At 42.0% G+C, this 22,078-nt stretch overlaps 1 protein-coding gene across 3 annotated transcripts in view; it reads right to left on the bottom strand.

The window, feature by feature from the left end:
• The window catches only part of vwa8 (von Willebrand factor A domain containing 8), a 345,890-nt gene that overhangs the window by 194,132 nt on the left and 129,680 nt on the right, over window positions 1-22,078 (bottom strand). For all 3 annotated transcript variants that reach the window (XM_060833282.1, XM_060833283.1, XM_060833284.1), the window contains 3 exons: window positions 21,909-22,069; window positions 15,902-16,015; window positions 640-808 (listed from right to left, as the gene is read on the bottom strand). In XM_060833282.1, coding sequence (XP_060689265.1) covers window positions 640-808; window positions 15,902-16,015; window positions 21,909-22,069 — 444 coding nt within the window. The remainder of the gene's footprint in view (window positions 1-639; window positions 809-15,901; window positions 16,016-21,908; window positions 22,070-22,078) is intronic.

The raw sequence follows: 22,078 nt of genomic DNA, 5'->3' as shown, positions 1-22,078 counted from the left end.
CACACACAGTGGTGGTGGGAAGGGAAACTCAGGAATTTTCAGTAATTATCTGGCTCTTGCAATGACATGCAAGTCATTTATCATTGTCATTTTGAACTTGGACAATGAACAGCAGTTAAGGTTGTCAATTTCCAATTGTTATTTCCTACTCTCCAATGTTTGGGCAATTCAGCAGGACTCATCTCATATTGTTTTTGTTTTCTTCAGTGGAATGCCAGCACCTGCAGTTGGGGTAGCTTTTATTGACCAGCCCTAATCACCCTTGAACTCAGTGACTTGCTGGGCCATTTCAGAGGGCAGCTACAGTTAATGACATTGCTGCGGGTCCAAAATCACATATGAGTTTGATGAGGTAACAACGACACATTTCCTTTGTTAAAAGACTCTAGTGAGCCAGTGTGGGTTTTCTTTTTTAAAAATACAATAGACAATTACCAAGGTTAGTTCCAAAATTAGTTCAATTTAAATTTGACGAGCTGCCATTATGGATTTTGAACCCTTGTTGCCAGACTATTACTCTGGGCCTCTGGATCACTCATCTACTATACCATCGACTTCCCCTTAATGCCAATTAAAACATCTCATTCAAAAACACAAATGTACAGAAACAGTGTAGTGTTGAAGCTAAGCAATGCTTACTATTTTTCTAAGGACTTCAGCCTCTTCTTTCAATGCAAGTGGTCTTATACTGTGAAACAGGAACATTGTTAGCAACTCCGATCCCAGCCATTGTTGAGCGCTACTGCCCACAACAGGAGGCTCGGCCAAGGCTAAGATCCTGAAGGATGGATGGATGGGATAAATCAACCTGGAATCACATAGGGAACAATCAGCAAAATAACATCACAGTCAGTTAAGTTGTAGAATAAAGTGCTTTAAATTTTGGAAACACAAGTAGACGCAAAACAATATTGTGAAACAACTTAACTGAGAGCTCTTCCCAATCTGACTTTCAAAACCAGGTCCAGCCCAGCTTTAGGAACCTGATCCATATTGTGCAAGCTTAGCTCAACAAGAAGATTCACTTAAAAACAGCCCTGTTCAACAGTACATATTATGCACAAATGAGATTGGAAACAGCTTAAGTAAGTTTTAAAGCAGAGTTCAAAGCACAATCTGTGGAAAGAATCTTCATATTTCACACAAAAAGGGAAGGTCCCCTTTTGAAACTGGAGAACCAAGGGCAACTTTTATCAGGAGCGCCCTTGAGTTTTTCTATTATAGTGTATTTTGGAATTCCTTCGGCATACTGCCTCAGTAATTCCAGCTGGAGGTTGCATCCAAGGGCGCACACATTCAAATTCATTTATACCATTTTTGTTCTATTAACACAATGTTTTGATTTCAAGGGAGCGCATTAACCTTTAAAAATACAATCACTATTCGCACTTGTTAACTGAAAGTAATCTACCATGAGGGTTCACATTTTAAACAAGATCTTTTGCTGTATAAAAATTAAAACCAGTATTCATAATTTAAGACTGCACATATTTCATAAACCCTCAAGTTATGAAGTTGAAATTCTTAACAAGTCACTTCCAGTTCTGTTTTTAATTCCACACAAAAGTTCCTTTGTACATGAAAGGAGCTTGAGGGTTCTTTAACTCTCCTGAGACCAAGCCAAGATATGCCACAGCTCTCAGGAATTCCCATGTATTCTCCTCATTACCCTCCCCCATCCTTCGAGGTTTGAAATTTCCTGAGGTCCTTCCACTAGAATTTGGCTAAGCAACTCTCTCAGTTCTTTAGCCGCTCATAATGGGTTTCATGCCTTTGTGTGTGGTGGTCTACAACCTCCAGCAGCTTTCTCTCTCTGTCGGATTCCAACTTGCCTGGGTTGGAGAAAAAACAGAGATAAACGCAAAACAGAAGGAAAGCTCACCACAGTGTAACCTGCCCCATGGCAATGTGACAAACATGGGATATCCCAGCTGGAGATTTAAACTGAATAATAGCAATTCCCAAACTGGCCCTTTGTTCCAAAAAACAAATGGATACTTTAAGATATTGCACTGTTTACCAGTTGTTAATCAACCTATTGTAGATCTGGAAATTTGCACAGCTGATGCATATTTCTGGGTTAAATCGCATTTTATCAGAATTACTCTCTACATTTTGAGAGAAAATAACCTGCTATTTACTCTACTCACACCTTTAACTCTAGGCCTATTCAATAAACATAGGCTATCTTTTCAATGGGATTTTTTAGATTCCCAGAAACAGGTCCTTCAGCCCAATAAGAGCACACCAACCCTCCGAAGAGTAACCCACCCAGACCCATTCCCCTACTCTATATTTACTCCTGACTAATGCACCTAACACTACGGGCAATTTAGCATGGCCAATTCTCATCTAACTTGCACATCTTTGGACTGTAGAAGGAAACCAGACCACCTGGAAGAAACCCATGCAGACACGGGGATAATGTGCAAACTCTACACAGACAGTTACGTGAGGCGGGAATTGAACCTGGGTCCCTGGCACTATGAGGCAGCAGTGCTAACCACTGAGCCACCATGCTGCACACGACTTGAGTAATTAGAGATATTTCTCAAACAAATTCTCAAAACTGGAACTGTTCCCAATTAACTGACATTTGATAGCTCGATTTCATACTATTAGGTATTTTTTACTGTAGTAGGATCATCGAGCCCTGCATAATTGATAAGGTTACTGAAAGATTCACTGGCTCCAGGACTCAGGATATCCAAGTGTCCACTGCTTGAAAAACCTCACACACATGCAAGGCACGCAGTACCAAGTAACAAAATAAGCTAATTTGATATTTTGAAAAGGTAAAAAATATGGTTATTACTCTGATGAAAGGAGAGTGCAGGAAATCAAGCCCCATTACTCACTGAGCTACACCAAAATCACAAAAATGATCAATTTAGTTCTCTTTGTTCCTGCTTTCAAGAAAACTTGACCAGGTTTCTTTATTAAGCTCAACAATAGTTAGTTTATAAGAAACAAACAAACAAACAAAGGCTTTAACTATGTAGCCAACTGATTATCAACTAAGCTACTGTGCAGACAAAACAAACCTATAAGGCACATTTAGACAGTGACAAAATGACAAGACATATGGACCACCCTCTGTGTGAAAAAGATTCCCCTCAAATCCATTTTAAATCTGTCCCCACTCACCTTAAAACCTATACCCTCTAGATTTGGACTTCCCTACCCTAGGGAAAAGATCACCTATCACCTATTCACCTTACCTATGCCCCTCATGATTTTATAAACCTCTGCAAGGTTACCCCTCAGTGTCCTATACTCCAGTAAAAGAAGTCCCAGTTTATACAGCCTCTCCTAAAACTCAAACCCTTTCGTCCTGGTAAGATCCTTGTAAATCTTTTCTGTATTTTCCAATTTAATGATGATGTGGAGGTGCCGATGTTGGACTGAGGTGGGAAAGTTAAAAATCACACAACAGCACATTTATAAATAACCAACAGGTTATTTGGAAGTACTAGCTTTCAGAGTGCTGCTCCTTTGTCAGGTGCAGCTGAACACACTTCTGCACACTTTGTTACCATAGATACTGGAAGTGTCCCTGATTTCACACTTATTTGCCATTATGAACTTTATTAACTACAAACAATAGACTGAGAATCAATTACTCAACCCGACTGACTACTCACCAAATCAAGTTTCTCACTAGCTTTCACTCTCTATTCCTCACAAAATACATTTACCATTTAACAAGTTGGTCACACCACACACCAGGGCAACACAGACAGAGAAGTGTTGAATGACCAGCAGAAAGATAATGAGAGTAAATATAACACATTGGATACTGTTAGGAGGGAAATGGACTTTGATGGGAAAACAGCGACAGCCACGTTGCAGGTGGAATTGCCGGAGCGGGGAAGCGAGAAAAGAGGGGTGGGGACATTGCACTACTGATAAAGGAAACTATCACTGCAGTAATGAAGGTGGTCATCGCAGAAGGATCTTCAAATGAGGTCATCTCGGTAACGGGGCAATCATTTGCTGGGATTATACTGCAGGCCTCTCTGTAGAGGAGTAAATAGAGTCACAGAGATGTACAGCATGGAAACAGATCCTTCGGTCCAACCCATCCATGCCGACCAGATATCCCAACCCAATCTAGTCCCACCTGCCAGCACCTGGCACATATCCCTCCAAACCCTTCTTATTCATATACCCATCCAAATGCATCTTAAATGCTGCAATTGTACCAGCCTTCACCACATCCTCTGGCAGCTCATTCCATACACGTACCACAGACTGCGTGAAAAAGTTGCCCTTTAGGTCTCTTTTATATCTTTCCCTTCTCACCCTAAACCTATGCCCTCTAGTTCTGGACTCCCCAACCCCAGGGAAAATACTTCACCTATTTATCCTAACCATGCCCCTCATAATTTTGTAAACCTCTATAAGGTCACCCCTCAGCCTACCAGCCTGTTCAGCTTCTCCCTGTAGTTCAGATCCTCCAACCCTGGCAACACCCTTATAAATTTTTTCTGAATCCTTTCAAGTTTCACAACATCTTTCTGATAGGAAGGAGAACAGAATTGCACCCAATATTCCAACAGTGGCCTAACCGATGTCCTGTACAGCCGCAACATGACCTCCCAACTCCTGTACTCAATACTCTGACCAATAAAGGAAAGCATACCAAACGCCTTCTTCACTATCCTATCTACCTGTGACTCCATTTTCAAGGAGCTATGAACCTGCACTCCAAGGTCTCTTTGTTCAGCAACACTCCCTAGGACCTTACCATTAAGTGTATAACTCCTGCTAAGATTTGCTTTCCCAAAATGCTGCACCTCACAATTTATCTGAATTAAACTCCATCTGCCACCTCTCAGCCCATTGGCCCATCTGGTCCAGATCTTGTTGGAATCTGAGGTAACCCTCTTCGCTGTCCACTACACCTCCAATTTTGCTGTCATCTGCAAACTTACTAACTGTACCTCTTATGCTCGCATCCAAATCATTTATGTAAATGACAAAAAGTAGAGGGTCCAGCACCGATCCTTGTGGCACTCCACTGGTCACAGGCCTCCAATTTGAAAAACAACCCCCCACCACCACCCTCTGTCTTCTACCTTTGAGCCAGTTCTTTATCCAAATGACTAGTTCTCCCTGTATTCCGTGAGATCTAACTTTGCTAATCAGTCTCCCGTGGGGAACCTTGTCGAATGCCTTACTGAAGTCCATATAGATCACATCTACTGCTCTGCCCTCATCAATCTTCTTTGTTACTTCTTCAAAAAACTCAATCAATTTTGTGAGACATGATTCCCACGCACAAAGCCATGTTGACTATCCCTAATCAGTCCTTGCCTTTCCAAATACATGTACATCCTGTCCCTCAGGATTCCGTCCAACAACTTGCCCACCACCGAGGTCAGGCTCACTGGTCTATAGTTCCCTGGCTTGTCTTTACCGCCCTTCTTAAACAGTGGCACCACGTTTGCCAACCTCCAGTCTTCCGGCACCTCACCTGTGACTATCGATGATACAAATATCTCAGCAAGAGGCCCACCAATCACTTTTCTAGGTTCCCACAGAGTTTTCGGGTACACCTGATCAGGTCCTGAGGATTTATCCACCTTTAACCGTTTCAAGACATCCAGCACTTCCTCCTCTGTAATCTGGACATTTTGCAAGATGTCACCATCTATTTCCCTACAATCTATATCTTCCATATCCTTTTCCACAGTAAATACTGATGCAAAATATTCATTTAGTATCGCCCCCATTTTCTGTGGCTCCACACAAAGGCCACCTTGCTGATCTTTGAGGGGTCCTATTCTCTCCCTAGTTACTCTTTTGTCCTTAATATATTTGTAAAACCCCTTTGGATTCTCCTTAATTCTATTTGCCAAAGCTATCTCATGTCCACGTTTTGCCCTCCTGATTTCCCTCTTAAGTATATTCCTACTTTCTTTATACACTTCTAAGGATTCACTCGATCTATCCTATCTGTACCTGACATATTTCTATGATATCCCAGTCCCATGTTCCTAACCATGCCCTGAGTTCATCTGCCTTCCTTGTTAGGCCCCTTGCATTGAAATAAATGCAGTTTAATTTATTCGTCCTACCTTGTCCCTGCCTGCCCTGACTGTTTGACTCACTTCTGTTCTCAGCTGTACCCATCTCAGATCGATGTCTTTCCTCACTAACTCCCTGGGTCCCATCTCCCCACCTTACTAGTTTAAATCCTCCCAAGCAGTTCTAGCAAATCTCCCTGCCAGTATATTAGTCCCCTTCCAATTTAGGTGCAATCCGTCCTTCTTGCACAGGTCACTTCTACCTCAAAAGAGATTCCAATGATCCAAAAATGTAAATCCTTCTCCCATATACCAGCTCCTGAGCCATGCATTCATCTGCTCTATCCTCCTATTCCTGCCCTCACTAGCTCATAGCACTGGAAGTAATCAGATATCACTACCCTTGAGGACCTCCTTTTTAAATTTCTAACTAACTCTCTGTAATCTCCCTTCAGAGTCTCAACCTTTTCCTTTCCAATATCATAGGTTCCAATGTGGACAATGACCTCCTGCTGGCCCCTCTCCCCCGTGAGAACATTCTGCACCCTCTCTGAGACATCCTTGATCCTGGCACCCGGGAAACAACACACCATATATCGGCAAATCACAGAAAAGTGCAAGAGAAGTCGGGTTATTGTTGCTGAGGATTTCAACTTTTCTAACATTAACTGGGATCGCCTTAATGTGAAAGAATTAGACAGTGTGGAATTTTTCAAGTACATCCAGGAGAGCTTTTTGTACCAGGTCATACATAGTCCTACGAGACAGGGCAGTACCTGATCTAACCCAAGGGAATTAAGTAGGTCAAGTGGTTGAAGGTTCCATGGATGAGCATTTTTGGGATAGTGACCATAACTTTAAATTTCAAAGTCATTATGGAAAGAGATAAGGATACTGCAGAAGTGTTGTGTCTAGATTTGGAAAAAGGTTGATTTTAATGGCATTAAACTGGGTCTGGCAAATATATGGGAGCTATTAGATACCAAAGAGGCGATCTGTGCATGGAGCTAGAGGATGTGGGTGAGATCTTAAATGAATATTACTCATCTGTGTTCACAAAGGAGAAAGGCATGGTAGTTCGGTTTTCCAGAAGGGATGGTGTGGTTCTCAAACATGTTAAGGTTAATAAGAAGGAAGCAATAGATGCTTTAGAAAGATATTTTTGAGTTGGAAGGAGTGCAGAAAAGGTTTGTCTGAATTACTCCTCCAATAAGGACTGTTTAACAAGGAGAGATTGCGTAGAAAAAACCGACATTCTAAGAATTTACAGTAGTGGGAGATGACCTGATTAAAACAGACAAAATATTTAAAGGACTTGACAGAATGGATACCTGGATTAGTGGTGCTGGAAGAGCACAGCAGTTCAGGTAGCATTTGAGAAGCAGTAAAATCGACGTTTCGGGCAGAAGTCCTTCATCAGGAATACAGGCAGAGAGCCTGAAGGGTGGAGAGATAAGTGAGAGGAGGGTGGGCATGGAAGGAAAATAGCATAGAGTACAACAGGTGAGTGGGGGAGGGGTTGAAGGTGATAGGTTAGGGAGGAGAGGGTGGAGTGGATAAGTGGAAAAGACGATAGGCAAGTAGGACAAGTCATGGGGACAGTGCTGAGCTGGAAGTTTGGAACTGGGGTGAGGTGGGGGAAGGGGAAATGAGGAAACTGTTGAAGTCCACATTGAAGTGTTCTGAGGCGAAAGATTCTTCCTCCAGGTGTCTGGTGGTGAAGGAGGCCCAGGACCTCCATGTCCTCAGCAGAGTGGGAGAGAGAGGTGAAATGTTGGGCCATGGGGCGGTGTGGTTGGTTGGTACAGATGTCCCGGAGATGTTCCCTAAAGCGCTCTGCTAGGAGGCATCCAGTCTCCCCAATTTGGAGGAGACCGCATCGGGAGCAATGGATACAATAAATGGTATTGGTGGATGTGCAGGTAAAACTTTGATGGCTGTGGAAGGCTCCTTTAGGGCCTTGGATGGAGGTGAGGGAGGAGGTGTGAGTGCAGGTTTTACAATTCCTGCGGTGGCAGGGGAAGGTGCCAGGATAGGAGGGTGGATTGTAGGGGGGGGGGCGTGGACCTGACCAGGTAGTCACGGAGGGAACGGTCTTTGCAGAAGGCAGAAAGGAGTGTGGAAGGAAATATATCCCTGGTAGTGGGGTCTTTTTGGAGGTGGCGGAAACATCGGCAGATGATTTGGTTTATGCGAAGGTTGGTCGGGTGGAAGGTGAGCACCAGGGGCGTTCTGTCCTTGTTACGGTTAGAGGGGTGGTGTCTGACGGCTGAGGTGTGGGATGTGGACGAGATGCGTTGGAGGGTATCTTTAACCACATGGGAAGGGAAATTGCTGTCTCTAAAGGAGGAGGCCACCTGGTGTGTTCTCATTTCTTCCTGACTAGAGAATGTGCTGCACAGGAGAAGGACATAGAATCATAAAGCTGGGATACAGACCCTTTGTCCAACTCACCCATGCTAACCAAGCTTTTCAAACTAAACTAGTCACACCAGGCTGTTTTTGGCCCATATCTCGCTAAACCTTTCCTATTCATATACCTACCCACATGTTTTTTAAATGGTGTAACTGTACCTGCACCTATCACTTCCTCTGGTAGTTCATTCCACATACTGAACCACCCTCTGTGTGAAAAAGTTGACCCTCAGGTCCCAAGACTGTGATGAGGAAAGATGATGACTTAAAGGAATAGACAACAGGTGCAGGAGTAGGCCATTCTGCCCTTCGAGCCAGCACCACCATTCATTATGTTCATGGCTGATCATCCACAATCAGTATCCTGTTCCTGCCTTATCCCCATAATCTTTGATTCCACTATCCTTAAGAGCTCTATCCAACTCTTCCTTGAAATCTTTGTAATTATTTAGTACATGTCCAACCCTTCAGTACATACATAGGTCAATAATTGTTTGCTTGTCCCCAAGTAACAGGATAGCATGGGAAAGATCATATTGAATGATGAAGCAGGTTCAAAGGGCTGAATGGCCTAATCCTGCTCTGAATTCCTGTTGCAGTTTATCTGCCAGAATGAGACCAATGCCCAGGTAACAGAGAGATGTCAGTTGCAAGAGGTCAGCTCATAGGTGCCATGCAGAAAGCACCAGAAATTGACCTTTGCCCCTGAGACTGTGCATCAGGAAGAAATCAATGGTTTCAGGCGAGTAGCATAATGGCAAAAAATTGAGAGGAGGAATAAATACCATTTTAATACTTGCAAAAACATGAAAAAATTGAACCATTTGCTCAACTATCTCTCTCTCCCCCCTCTCATTACAATATTAGCTGATTTGGCTTTAGATTTTTGAATCAGCTAATGAATTCCATCTTTGTCTTGATCATCTGATCATGCTATTGATGTAAAACTCATACGACATAGCCTAAAAATAGCAAGAAATTGCTATATACAGCATTACAAATTAAGTTATTTTTGTTACAAACATGTTATCTGGGTTATTTATGAGTTCAGTGTCAAATGAAATTTGCTGTGTGAGAAAGTGTGCCAGACTGAAACACGTATATTTTCAGAGATGTCAGACTTCATATCATTGGGACATCATCTATTCGTCAGCAGAAAAACATTTCCATCTTTTCCCACAAATCATTCTTCTCATCAGAGTCTCTGTATGCCAAGGCACGAAGAGTCAGAAATTGAATTGACTGTAATGTTTATTTTTTAACTTTATTTTCCTAATTCAAACCTATTAAGAACTGTAATTTGGAACTTTTAGATTTTTCAATTCTTTATTTTTGTACCAATCAATTTTAGCATCGAAGATTTGTAACTCGGCATTTTGTAACAAGATGGTATCATGTAAGATGACATTGTATATTTGTACTCCTGCACTTTTGTACATGAGTACAGGTGACATGTATGAATAGACTAATTTAAGCAACAAAGATTGTGTAACCATCCACTTTCCCCCATCATCAAAGAGGTCAGAGACATAGCAATTCAGTATGAGCAGTTTAAAGATATCTTTGTTTCCAGATACACAAGAACATAAGAACCGGAATAGGCCATCTGGCCCTTTGAGCCTGCTCCTCCACTCAATAAGATTGTGGCTGATCTTTCTGTGGCCTCCGTTCCACTTACCTGCCCTCTCTCCTTTCAAAACATTATTTATCTTAGCTTTAAAAACATTTACTGAGGAAGCCTTAACCACTTCACTGCGTAGGGAATTCCACAGATTTACAACCCTCTGGGTGAAGAAGTTCCTTCTCAATTCAGTCCTAAATCTGCTCCACTTAATCTTGAGGCTATGCCCGCTTGCCCTCGTTTCACCTGCCAGTGGAAACATCCTCTCTACTTCTATCTTATCTATTCCCTTCATCATTTAAATGTATCTATAAGGTCCCTCCCGCCTCATTCTTCTAAATTCCAATGAATATAATCCTAGTCTACTCAGCCTCTCCTCATAAGCCAAAGCCCTCAACTCTGGAATCAACCTCATCTGCCCCTCCACTGGTGTCAGTACATCCTTTCTCAAGTAAGGAGACCAAAACTCCAGGTATGGCCTCACCAGCACCCTATACGGATGCAAGATAGCCTCCCTGCTTTTAAACTCAATCTCTTTAGCAATGGAGGACAAAATTCCACTTGCCTTCCTAATTACCCGTTGCACCTGCAGACCAACCCTCTGTGATTCATGCACAAGGACACCCAAATCCCTCTGCACAGCAATTTCTTATCATTCAAGTCCTTTTTATTGTTACTCTTACCAAAATGGATGACTTCACATTTATTAACATTGTACTCCAACTGCCAGACCTTTGCCCACTCACTTAAATTATCTATGTTCCTTTGCAAAGTTTCACAGTCCTCAGCACACTTTGCTCTCGCACTCATCTTAGGGTCATCCGCAAACTTTGACACACTACACGCGCTCCCCAATTTCAAATCATCCATGTAAATTGTAAATGATTGCAGTCCCAACACTGATCCGTGAGGCGCACTGCTAGTCACTGATTGCCAACCAGAACAACACTCATTTATTCTCACTCTTTGTTTCCTGTTGGTTAACCAATCCTCTATCCATGCTAATACATTGCCTGTAATGTCTTGCATCATTATCTTATGCTGCAGCTTGTTGAATGCCTTTTAGAAATCCAGATACATCACATCCACTGGGTCCGCGTTTTCCACCTCATTAGTAATGCCTTCCCAGAATTCCGCAAGATTAGATTACTTACAGTGTGGAAACAGGCCCTTCGGCCCAACAAGTCCACACCGACCCGCCAACGCGCAACCCACCCATAGCCCTACATTTACCCCTTACCCAACACTACGGGCAATTTAGCATGGCCAATTCACCTGACCCGCACATCTTTGGACTGTGGGAGGAAACCGGAGCGCCCGGAGGAAACCCACGCAGACACGGGGAGAACGTGCAAACTCCACACAGTCAGTCGCCTGAGGCGGGAATTGGACCCCAGTCTTTGGCGCTGTGAGGCAGCAGTGCTAACCACTGTGCCATCGTGTCGCCACGATTATTTAAGCATGACCTGCCTTTCATGAACCTATGCTGCGTCTGCCCAATGGGACAATTTCTATCAAGGTGCCTTGCTCATCCTTCCTTGATAATATACTCAAGCATTGTACCCACTACAGAAGTTAAGCTAACCAGTCTATAATTCTCCATCTTTTTTCTACCTCCCTTTTTAACCGGTGGCATCACATTTTCTGTTTTCTAATCTGTTGGAACTTGCACAGAGCCCAGTGAATTTTGGAAAATTCCCACAAGTGCATTTGCTTTTTCTCCTGCCATCTCTTAGCATGCTGGGTTGCATTCCATCAGGGCCAGGAGGCTTGTCTACCCTTAGCTCCATTAGTTTGGCCAATAATACCTCTTTCATGATAACAATTGTTTCCAGGTCCTCACCTACCTTCATCTTTTTTTTTGTCAATTATTGGCATGTTATGAGTGTCCTTAACTATGAAGACCAATACAAAATACCTGTTCAATGCCTCAGTCATTGCATCATATCTCATTACTAAATCCCGCTTCTCATCCTCTGAAGGGCCAAAGTTTACTTCAGCCACTCTTTTTTTGTTTTATATATTTACAGAACCTTTTGTTATCTGTATCTATATCCTGAGCTAGTTTTTTTTTCTCATGGTCTATCTTACTTTTCTCCATAGCTCTTTTTGTAGTTGTTGCCCTTGAAAGCTTTCCCAACCTTCTAGTTTTCTCCTATACTTGGCCACTTTGTATGCCTTCTCTTTCAGTTTATTAGCCTCCCTTATTTCCTTAGGCACCCATGGCAGATTACCCCATTCCGACAGTCCTTCCTTTTCACTGGTATATACTCTTGCTGAGCACTTTTGAAAAAAATTGTTTTGGAAGTCCTCCACTATTCGTCAACTGTCCCACCATAAAGTCTTTGCATCCAGACTACTTTAGCCGACTCCTCCCTCATCTTATTGTAGTCTCCCTGATCTAGGATAGCTTGCACCCTCATTGGGTCCATTACGTACTGATCAAGAAAACTATCATGCATACATTCAATGAACTCCTCCTCACAGCTACCCTGACTGACCTGGTTCAACCAATCGAAATGTAGATTAAAATCCCCCATGAGAATTATCATTTGAATTTGGAATCAGATATTTCTTGAGGTTAAATGTTTTTATTACATGTCAGTAACAGTCAAGTTAATAGTGTCAGAATAGAGCCATCAGGTTGAATAACCATGTCCTTTCTTAATAAAAAACATATAATCATAGATTGTTGCTTCATCTACATCGGTTGCACAACACCAGGGCACTCAACCAGCAAAAATGATGAATGAGACCATCATTCCATTAAGTAACTGTAGGGAGACGATGAACAAGGACTATGGGTTCACTGGAAGGACCAAGTGCAAAATCAAAACTGAAACTCACAGTTTCTCATTAATGAGCAATAAAATGCACAGACTTGCCCAAGAGACAATATGTTAATAGAATGAAATTGATTCAGGATATTATAACACAAACAGAAGGTGCACCTCAACTGCACATCTTTGGACTGTGGGAGGAAACAGGAGCATCTAGAGGGAACCCACACAGAGATGGGAAGAATGTGGAGACTTCAAACAGACAGTCACCTGAGGCTACAATTGAACCCAAGTTCCTGGCACGATGAGGTAGTAGTGCTAACCAAGACGTCATCATGCTGTCCGTTACAACAGGGCAATTCGAGCACCATCACTTCTTAGATTGACAGAACTGTAGAAGATACTTTAGCTTTCCCCTCACGGTAAACCAAACCCTCATGCCCCAGGTGGAACTTGAACCCATAACCCCTGGTTCCAGAGGCCAGTGCTTAATCTATTGCTTATGGTTTATTTCAAAGTAGAAAACAGGTACACGTTACATTGGTAAGACAGATATTGTTACAAAGACAATGTAGAGACCTAGATGCTAGATCTGCCCCCTTCAAGATCCACTGTTGTTTCACTTTCCCATCCAAGCACTTATATAATCAGAAACAAAAACAGAAATTGCTGCAAAAGCTTATCAGGTCAGATAGCACCTGTGGACAGAAATCAGTGACCCTTCCACAGGAAGGACCAGCCAAAGGAACACTCACTCGACCCAAAACATTAACTCTGATTTCTCTCCACAGATGCCTCCAGACCTGCTCAGCCTTTGCAGCACTTTCTGGTTTTTACCTTATATCATCAGATTGGGTGGAGCTTAAAGCAGTTTTAGAACTTGCAGAACTTTAAACTTACAGACTCATCATCACGGACATTGAGAGTCATAGAGATATACAGCACAGAAACAAACCCTTCAGTCCAAGTCATTCAGGCTGACCCCAGATATCCTAAGTAAATCTAATTCTATTTGCTAGCATTTGGCCTATATCCTTCTAAACCCTTCCTAATCATATACACTCCAGATGCCTTTTAAATGTTGTAACTGTATTCACCCCTACTACTTCCTCTGGCAGTTTTTTTCTTGGACATACACCCTCTGTTTGAAAAAGTTGCCCCTCAGGTCCCTTTTAAATCTTTCTCCGCTCACCTTGAACCTATGCCCTTTAGTTTTGGCTTCCCCGCCCCAGGGAGATGACTTTGACCTATCCATACCCCCCATGATTTTATAAATATCACTAAGGTCTCCCCTCAGCCTCCGACGTTCCAGGAAAAATAGCCCCAGCCTATTCAGCTCAAAACTCGCCATCCTGGCAACATCCTTGCAAATCGTTTCTGAACCCTTTCAAGTTTCACGACATCCTTCCTATAGCAGGGAGACCAGAATTGCACACAGTATTCCAACACTGGCCTAACCAATGTCCTGTATAGCTGCAACATGACATCCCAACTCGTTGACTCAATGCACTGACCAAAAAAGACAAGCATTTCAAACGCCTTCTTAACTAATTTATCTTCCTGCAACTTCACTTTCATTGAATTATGAATCTGCATTCCAAGGTCTCCTTGTTCAGCAACACTCCCCAAGACATTACCATTTAATCTGCAAGTCTGCCTTACTTTGCCTTATCAAAATGCAACATCTCACATTTATCTAAATAAAAGTACCACTCCTCAGCTCATTGGTACATTTGATCAGGATCCCTTTGAACTCTGATGTAACCTTCTTCATTGTCCACTAATCTCCAATTTAGGTGTCATCTGCAAACTTACTAACTATACCTCCTATGTTCACATCCAAATCATTAATATAAATAATGAAAAGCAGTGGACCCAGCACCGATCCTTGTTAGTCACAGGCCTCCAGTCTGAAGAGCAACCCTCCACCGCCACGCTCTGTCTTCTATTTTTGAGTCAGTTCTGTGTCCAAATGACTAGTTCACCCTATATTCCATATGATTTAAGGCTTGCTAACCAGTCTACCATGAGCAACTTTGTTGAATGCCCTACTCAAGTCCATATAGATCATGTCCACCACTTTGCCCTCATCAATCTTGTTACTTCTTCAAAAAACTCAATCAATTCAGTGAGACATGACTTCTCAAAGCACAAAGCCATGTTGACAATCCATAATAGTCTTTGCCTTGCTAAATAATGTAAGATCTGTCCCTCAAGATTCCCACCATCAACCTGCCCACCACCAATATCAGGCTCACCTGTCAATAGTTCCCTGGCTTTTTCTTACCACTTTTCTTAAATAGTGCCATCACATTCGCCAACCTCTAGTCTTCCAACACCTCGCCTGTGGCTTTTGATTATACCAGTATCTCAGTAATGGGAGCAGCATTCCCTGGCTTCCCACAGAACTCTAGGTACACCTGATCAGGTCCCGGGGATTTGTAAATCTTTGCGTGTTTTAAGATGTCCAGTACCACTTCTCTGTAACACAGGCATTTTTCAAGACATCACTATTTATTTTCCCACATTCTCTGTCATCGATACCCTTCTCCACAGAAAACACTGAGGGAAAATACTCTTTTAGCATCTCCCCCATATCCTGTGGTTCCACACATAGAATGTCTTGCTGATCTTTAAGGGGGCTTATTCTCGCCCTCATTACTCTTTTGTCCTTAATGTATTTGTAAAATCCCTTTAGATTCTCCTTAACCCTATTTTCCAAAGCTATCTCATGTCCCCTTTTTGCCCTCCTGATTTCTCTCTTAAGCATACTCCTACTGCCCCTACACTTTCCCAGGGATTCACTTGATCTCCACTGGCTATACCAGACAAATGCTTCCCTCTTATTCTTAACTAAAACCTCAATATCTCTATTTGTCAGCCAGTTCCTGCCTGAAACGGCTTTGAATGCAATGATCGAAAACTAATGCAAGTCTACAGGTTTAAAGTTTTGGCTAAACATGTCAGACAATATGTAATTTAGACATGTTTACAATGGAGAGTGAGAAGAATCTGAATTCATGTATAATTTTACGCTAAATATGCACCAGTACCTCTTTTGAAGATCTTCATCAGACAGACTGAGCACCTTTTTCAATTCTTCATATCTGTCAGCCCTGAGTAGTCGGGAGCCATCATACAGTGTCAACTCCCTGTCGTGAATAAGCCTGTAAGAAAAAGAACAAGCCAATTAATGCTTTTTGGAACTTGCAACAAATGGTGAAAACATTATGCAGTTCATTATCATTCACAGTAGTCATGAAGCATCTGTTTGCACTGGTAAATGGGTCAGCAAATGGATTAATACAATTAAGAAAAGAACCAGAAAGGGGATATAGAGAATATTCTTTCGCATTCAATGTAATACAGTAATTCCTCTACAATATCAAGCTTCAAAGGATAGTGGAAGCAGACTCAATAGCATCCTTTAAAAGAGAACTGGAAAACTACTTGAAAGGTAGGGCTTAATGAAAATAGCAGGATAATGGCAATAAATCTTTTAGACTCTATCACAGAAACAACAAGACAACAGATTATAGCCTCAGTCAATATTGTACACATATGCTTCAGATCATCTCACATGAAAAGTCTGAGGTGACAGGGCCCACTCACATTACCTATTCCATATTGTACCAATTCTCTAAGTATTCACGCAACTGTTTCTGAAGTTGGCAACATAACTGTGTAATTACAATACAAAACAGATATCACTTCTTAAAATGGTCAAATGAATCATGTAAAGTGTAGATATGAGGTCGAACAACAAAAGCACTGCAATTATTTATCATTGTCTGTCCACAGATAATCATTGGTCTAAATCAAACTTCACAGCAGTGTGGAAGAATCACCGGGCTGGCACTTCTATTGTGAAATGAGAGCAAATTTCTCAAATTGTTTTCTAAGTTCCTGTTTTAATTTCTTGATATAAAATTTGATGTAATCAAATTTATTCAAATAAGTGTCAGTATAATCTGAGTAAACTCATATGAGATAGTTTACATAACACACTATTTACAGAAAGGAATCAGAACTATGTTAATGCTTATACACACATTGAAATATGTATTTCATCTCAGAGTCATAGACAGTCAGCCCTTCAGCCCAGCATATCTATGCCGACCAACAAATTCTAATCCCATTTTCTTGCACTTGGTCTATTGCCTACTATGCCCCAGCATTTTAACTCCTTCCTCAATGTTGCAAAAATAGCTGCCTCTACCACCACCTTAGGCAGTACATTCCACATTTGTACCAGCCTATGGGTGAACACTTTTTAGATTAGATTAGACTTACAGTGTGGAAACAGGCCCTTCGGCCCAACAAGTCCACACCGACCCGCCGAAGCGCAACCCACCCAAACCCATACATTTACCCCTTACCTAACACTACGGACAATTTTAGCTTCGCCAATTCACCTGACCCGCACATCTTTAGACTGTGGGAGGAAACCGGAGCACCCGGAGGAAACCCACGCAGACACAGGGAGAACGTGCAAACTCCACACAGTCAGTCGCCTGAGTCGGGAATTGAACCCGGGTCTACAGGCGCTGTGAGGCAGCAGTGCTAACCACTGTGCCACCGTGCCGCCCACTATTTTCTTTCTCTGATTTCCTCTAAACCTTAAACCCCGGGTCTTCGACACATGTGCCATGAGGAAAAGATTCTCACAAACAACTCAGACTATTCCTTTTGCATACCTCAATCAGATTCCCCCTCAGTCCCCTCTGTCCCAGAGAAAACAAACAGAGCCCATCTAGTCTCTCCTCAACATCTCCTCGGCACCCTCTTGGAGGGCAAACACATCCTTCCAATAGCATGGCGACCAGAATAACATACGGTATACCATCTGTGGCCTAGCCAATGTTTTATAAAGTTGTGACAAGACTTCCTTGTTCCGATATTCTATCCTGGTTAATGAAGGCAAACATTCTGTATGCCTTCTTTAACACACGGTCTATTTTGTCACCTTTGGGCATCTAAGGGCTTGTACAACAAATCCTTTCGTACCTCAGTGCTATTTAAAGACCTACCATTCCTTTTGTATACCCTTCCCTTATTAGCCCTGTCAAAATGGAGCACTGTCAAAATGGAGCATGTCAAATTTATCATGATTAATTTCTATTTGCCATGACGCTACCCAATTTACTGCCTGATCAATAACAGACTGCAACCGGACACGAGCAACAACAACACCAATTTCCATGTCATTACATGCAAACTTATTAATTATGGCTTCTACATTCATATCCAAATTGTTAATGTAAATAACAAACAACAAGGGTCAATACTGAACCCTGTATACACCGCTGGTCACATGCTTCCAATTACAAAAATAATCCTTCACCATCATTCTCTGCCTCCTTTTGCAAACCAATTTAGGATCCAGCTTGTCAACTTGCCTTGGAGTCCATATGATCTTACCTTTTGGACCAGCCTTCCAGGTAGGGCCTTGCCAAAGGCCTTACTGAAGTCCATGTACACTATGTCAACTGCACTACCCTCATAATATATTTAGTCATCTTCTCAAAAAATGCAATTGACTTAGACCGAAAGGATAACCCTCTAACAAATCTGTACCACATCAATTCCAGCCTATCCAAGAATTGATTAATCCCGTCCTTCAAAATTTCATCCAATAATTTCACTAGCACTGACACTGGACTAACTCGTGTGTATTTATCTGGCTTATTCCTGCTGCTCTTCTTGAACCAAGGAGCCACATTTGCTAATCTCCAGTGATCTGACACTTCACTTGTGGCCAGCAAAGTATTAAATATCTCTACCAGGGCCCCAACAATTCCCTCTCTTGCCTCCAATAGCAGATTGGGATATATCTCATCAGGCTCTGGGGATTTGTGCAACTGTATGCGTGTTCTTATTAATATTAACGTGCTGTAGAATCACCATCTCAATTAAAATCCCCAGCTATAATGCTTTTCTTTTCTGTGAATACAGGTGAGGAATATCCATTTGAGACTTCACTCATGACCACAGGTTCCAGGCATAGGCTTATCGCTTTGTCTCTACTAGATCCCACCCTTGCCCTGTTAATCCTCTGGTCCTTGGTAATACACAAAAAAAGCCTTAGGGTTTTACTGGATCCCCTCTGCCAAAGGTATTTTGTGGCCCCTCTTATTTTCTCTTTTAAGCAACCTCCTACACTTTACACTTTTAGGGGCTTCCCTGGTTTTTAATACCTTGACATCTACTTCCTCTTTTTTGCTTGTAAAAGTCTTGATATCCCTTCACATCCATATCTCCCTGGACCTGCTGCTCTTGCCCTTCAATCTTGGGAAGGGGAATGAGAAACATGCTGGCCCTGAATTCTCACTATACTACTTTTAAAAGACTTCCACTTCCAAATATAGACTTACCTGCAAGTAGCTGCTCCCAGTCTATGTTTGACATTGTGTCTGTACCAACGCTGACTTTTGCAATGAGTCTAACTAGTTTAATTCCTTGTCCATGTGCATGTGCATTCTGCGGCTGAATGTGTTACTTATTCATTATTGCTATTCATTACTGTATTAGTTATGCATTTGAATCTGAGAATTTGTCCATCAACCTCCCTTCTCATCAATACACAATTGGATTTCTCACTTCCTCACATACTTCCCTAGCTCTTAAGTATGTAAGTTAGCTCGCTGAGCCGGAAGGTTTGTTTTTACATCACATCACCATGACTAAGTTACATCATCAGCAAGGGTCTCTAGTTTATAGATCTTGGTTTCATAAGGTGGGTGATGTCATTTCCGGTTCTCTTTTTCAAGGGAAGGTAGATCGGATCTAAGTCGATGTGTTTATTGATGGAGTTCTGGTTGGAATATAATGCCATACATACCACAAAGAAGGACACCACTTTGACTGGGACAACACACACTTCCTAGGACAGGCGAAACAAACACACCTGCAAGAATTCTTAGAGGCATGGCATTCTCCATCAATAAACACATCTACCTTCCCTGGAACCGGAAATGACATCACCCACCTTAAGGAACCAAGACCTATAAATAGAGAGACGGGACATACCACCAGCGTTTCATCGGGGACTCTCACTGATGATGTTACCTAGTCATGGTCATGAAACCTCTGAAAACAAGCCTTCCAGCTCAGTGAGCAAACTTACAGACTGAACATCAACTTGAGCCACAAATCTCAAAAATTGCTACCTAGCTCTTCTTTAAATCAGCTACATCAGAGCAAGCTCTACATCCTCAATATCCAACTTTGCTAAATAGTTTAGTGACAATACAACTTACTGGCCCAAGCTTTATACTCACTGCCACGTGAACACGTCTAAGAATGCCTTATTTATGAGTGGAACGAAAAATTTCTTAATTCTGCTCAATACAGTTCAGAGTAAATTGTAAATCAAGACAGAATTTAACCATCACTGCCTCTTGACATTTAATGGCATCACCATCACTGAATCTCCAATGTCAATATCTTAAGGTTTACCATTAACCAGAAACTGAACTGGAATAGCCATACGTGTGCAGTGGCTACAAGAGGCTAGGAATGCTGCAGCATGTAACTCACTTCCTACCTTCCAAATCCACCTATAAGGCACAAGTCAGGAGTGTGGTGGAATATTTCCCACTTGTCTGGATGAATGCAGCTCCAAAAATACTCAAGCTTGACACACTATTCAGAACAAGGCAACTGACTTGACTAGCACGATGTCCACAAACATCCATTCCCTCCATCACCTATACTCAGTCGCAGCAGAGTGTGCCATCCACAAGGCGCAGAAATTCAGCAAGACACCTTCCAAACTCATGACCACTTCCATCTCAACGGACAAAGGTAGCAGACATTGCCACCAGTACGTTTCTTTCCAAGACCTTTGGAAATACATCACCGTTCTTTCACTGTTGCTAGGAAAAATCCTGGAATTCTCTCTCTGATGGCATTGTTAGTCTACCTCCATCATATGGACTGTAAGTAGTTTCAGAAGGCCATCACTACTTTCTCACGGCCAACTAACAATAAGTAACAAATGCTGGCCCAGCTCATGACACCCATATCCCCTGAATGAACAAAAAAAAGGAAACCTAATTCTTTTATTCACAAACTGAATTGGCTTCAATTTTTGATTTATTAAGTTGACTTAAGATGTGGCTAGGAGATTAGAAGTGTGTGTTGCACAGCCTTTAGTGTGTGGGAAATCCTAGAGAGTTCCTGGCTGTCTAGAGGACCATATGTGCAGGAGCTGAAAATATGTTGCTGGAAAAGCGCAGCAGGTCAGGCAGGATGCTGCCTGACCTGCTGTGGTTTTCCAGCAACACATTTTCATCTCTGATCTCCAGCATCTGCAGTGCTCACTTTTTCCCATATGTGCAGGAGTGCTACCATGTTGACTGGATCAGACATTTTTGTCAGACATAGTCACCCAGGGAAAGGAATAACGCAATCAAAAACTTTTGCTGTGTTGGGAAGCAGTGAGTGCAATAACTCATCCTCTCCAGGAATGTCCACTAATCGCCCAGAAACATAGTCTTCCTTTGTATCTCTGTCAAGAGTTATGAGATGTGTCAATCAGTTAAATGAATTTCAATTGGGAGGAGGCTCAAGCAGAACAAAATATCAACATGGATTTGTGGGGCCAAATTGCCTGGTTCTGCTCTGTAAAATTCAAATAAATTCCAGCTAATATATTTGCAAACAAAGATTCCTTCCTAAGATTCAAATATATGATTTATAAACAATACTAATATGAAGTATTTTATAAAGTTTGAAAAGAATAAATAACCCATTCCACCACAGGATGCACATGGACAGGGAATTAAACTGGCTAAATTCACTGGAAGAGTTAACAGTGCGACAGGCACAACGGGACACTTATATTTGCTATAATGCCTCAAGTTAAGACTCAGAGCAAAACATTAAAATCAAAATCATAAATTCGGTGCTCTCTGATTAGGACCATTGATTAGTTTCTCCAACCTGCCTAGAAAGTAATAATGTCAAGAAGGGTTTGTTGCTCCAGTGAGTGGCAATCATTAAATCAGTTGTAAATGTGTACAGATAGAGAAGCAAACAATCATTTTGCAACATTACCTCTGAAGAACTGCCAGTGTTCCAGGGTTGACACGATGAATGCCATCAAGGACTACCAGCTTTCCTTCTAAGGCAGCAGTGACCAGTGGTGCGTGTCGCCAAGCAGTGTCACCATTAGGAAGAGTGTACCTCTGCTGAAGCAAATCTCTGGCAGTCATGTCCTATTATGT

This window comes from Hemiscyllium ocellatum, chromosome 12 (genome assembly GCF_020745735.1).
Source record: "Hemiscyllium ocellatum isolate sHemOce1 chromosome 12, sHemOce1.pat.X.cur, whole genome shotgun sequence".
NCBI classification, from domain to species: domain Eukaryota; kingdom Metazoa; phylum Chordata; class Chondrichthyes; order Orectolobiformes; family Hemiscylliidae; genus Hemiscyllium; species Hemiscyllium ocellatum.
The sequence above is the reverse complement of the archived record's forward strand: the minus strand, read 5'-3'. Positions and strand labels throughout refer to the sequence as shown.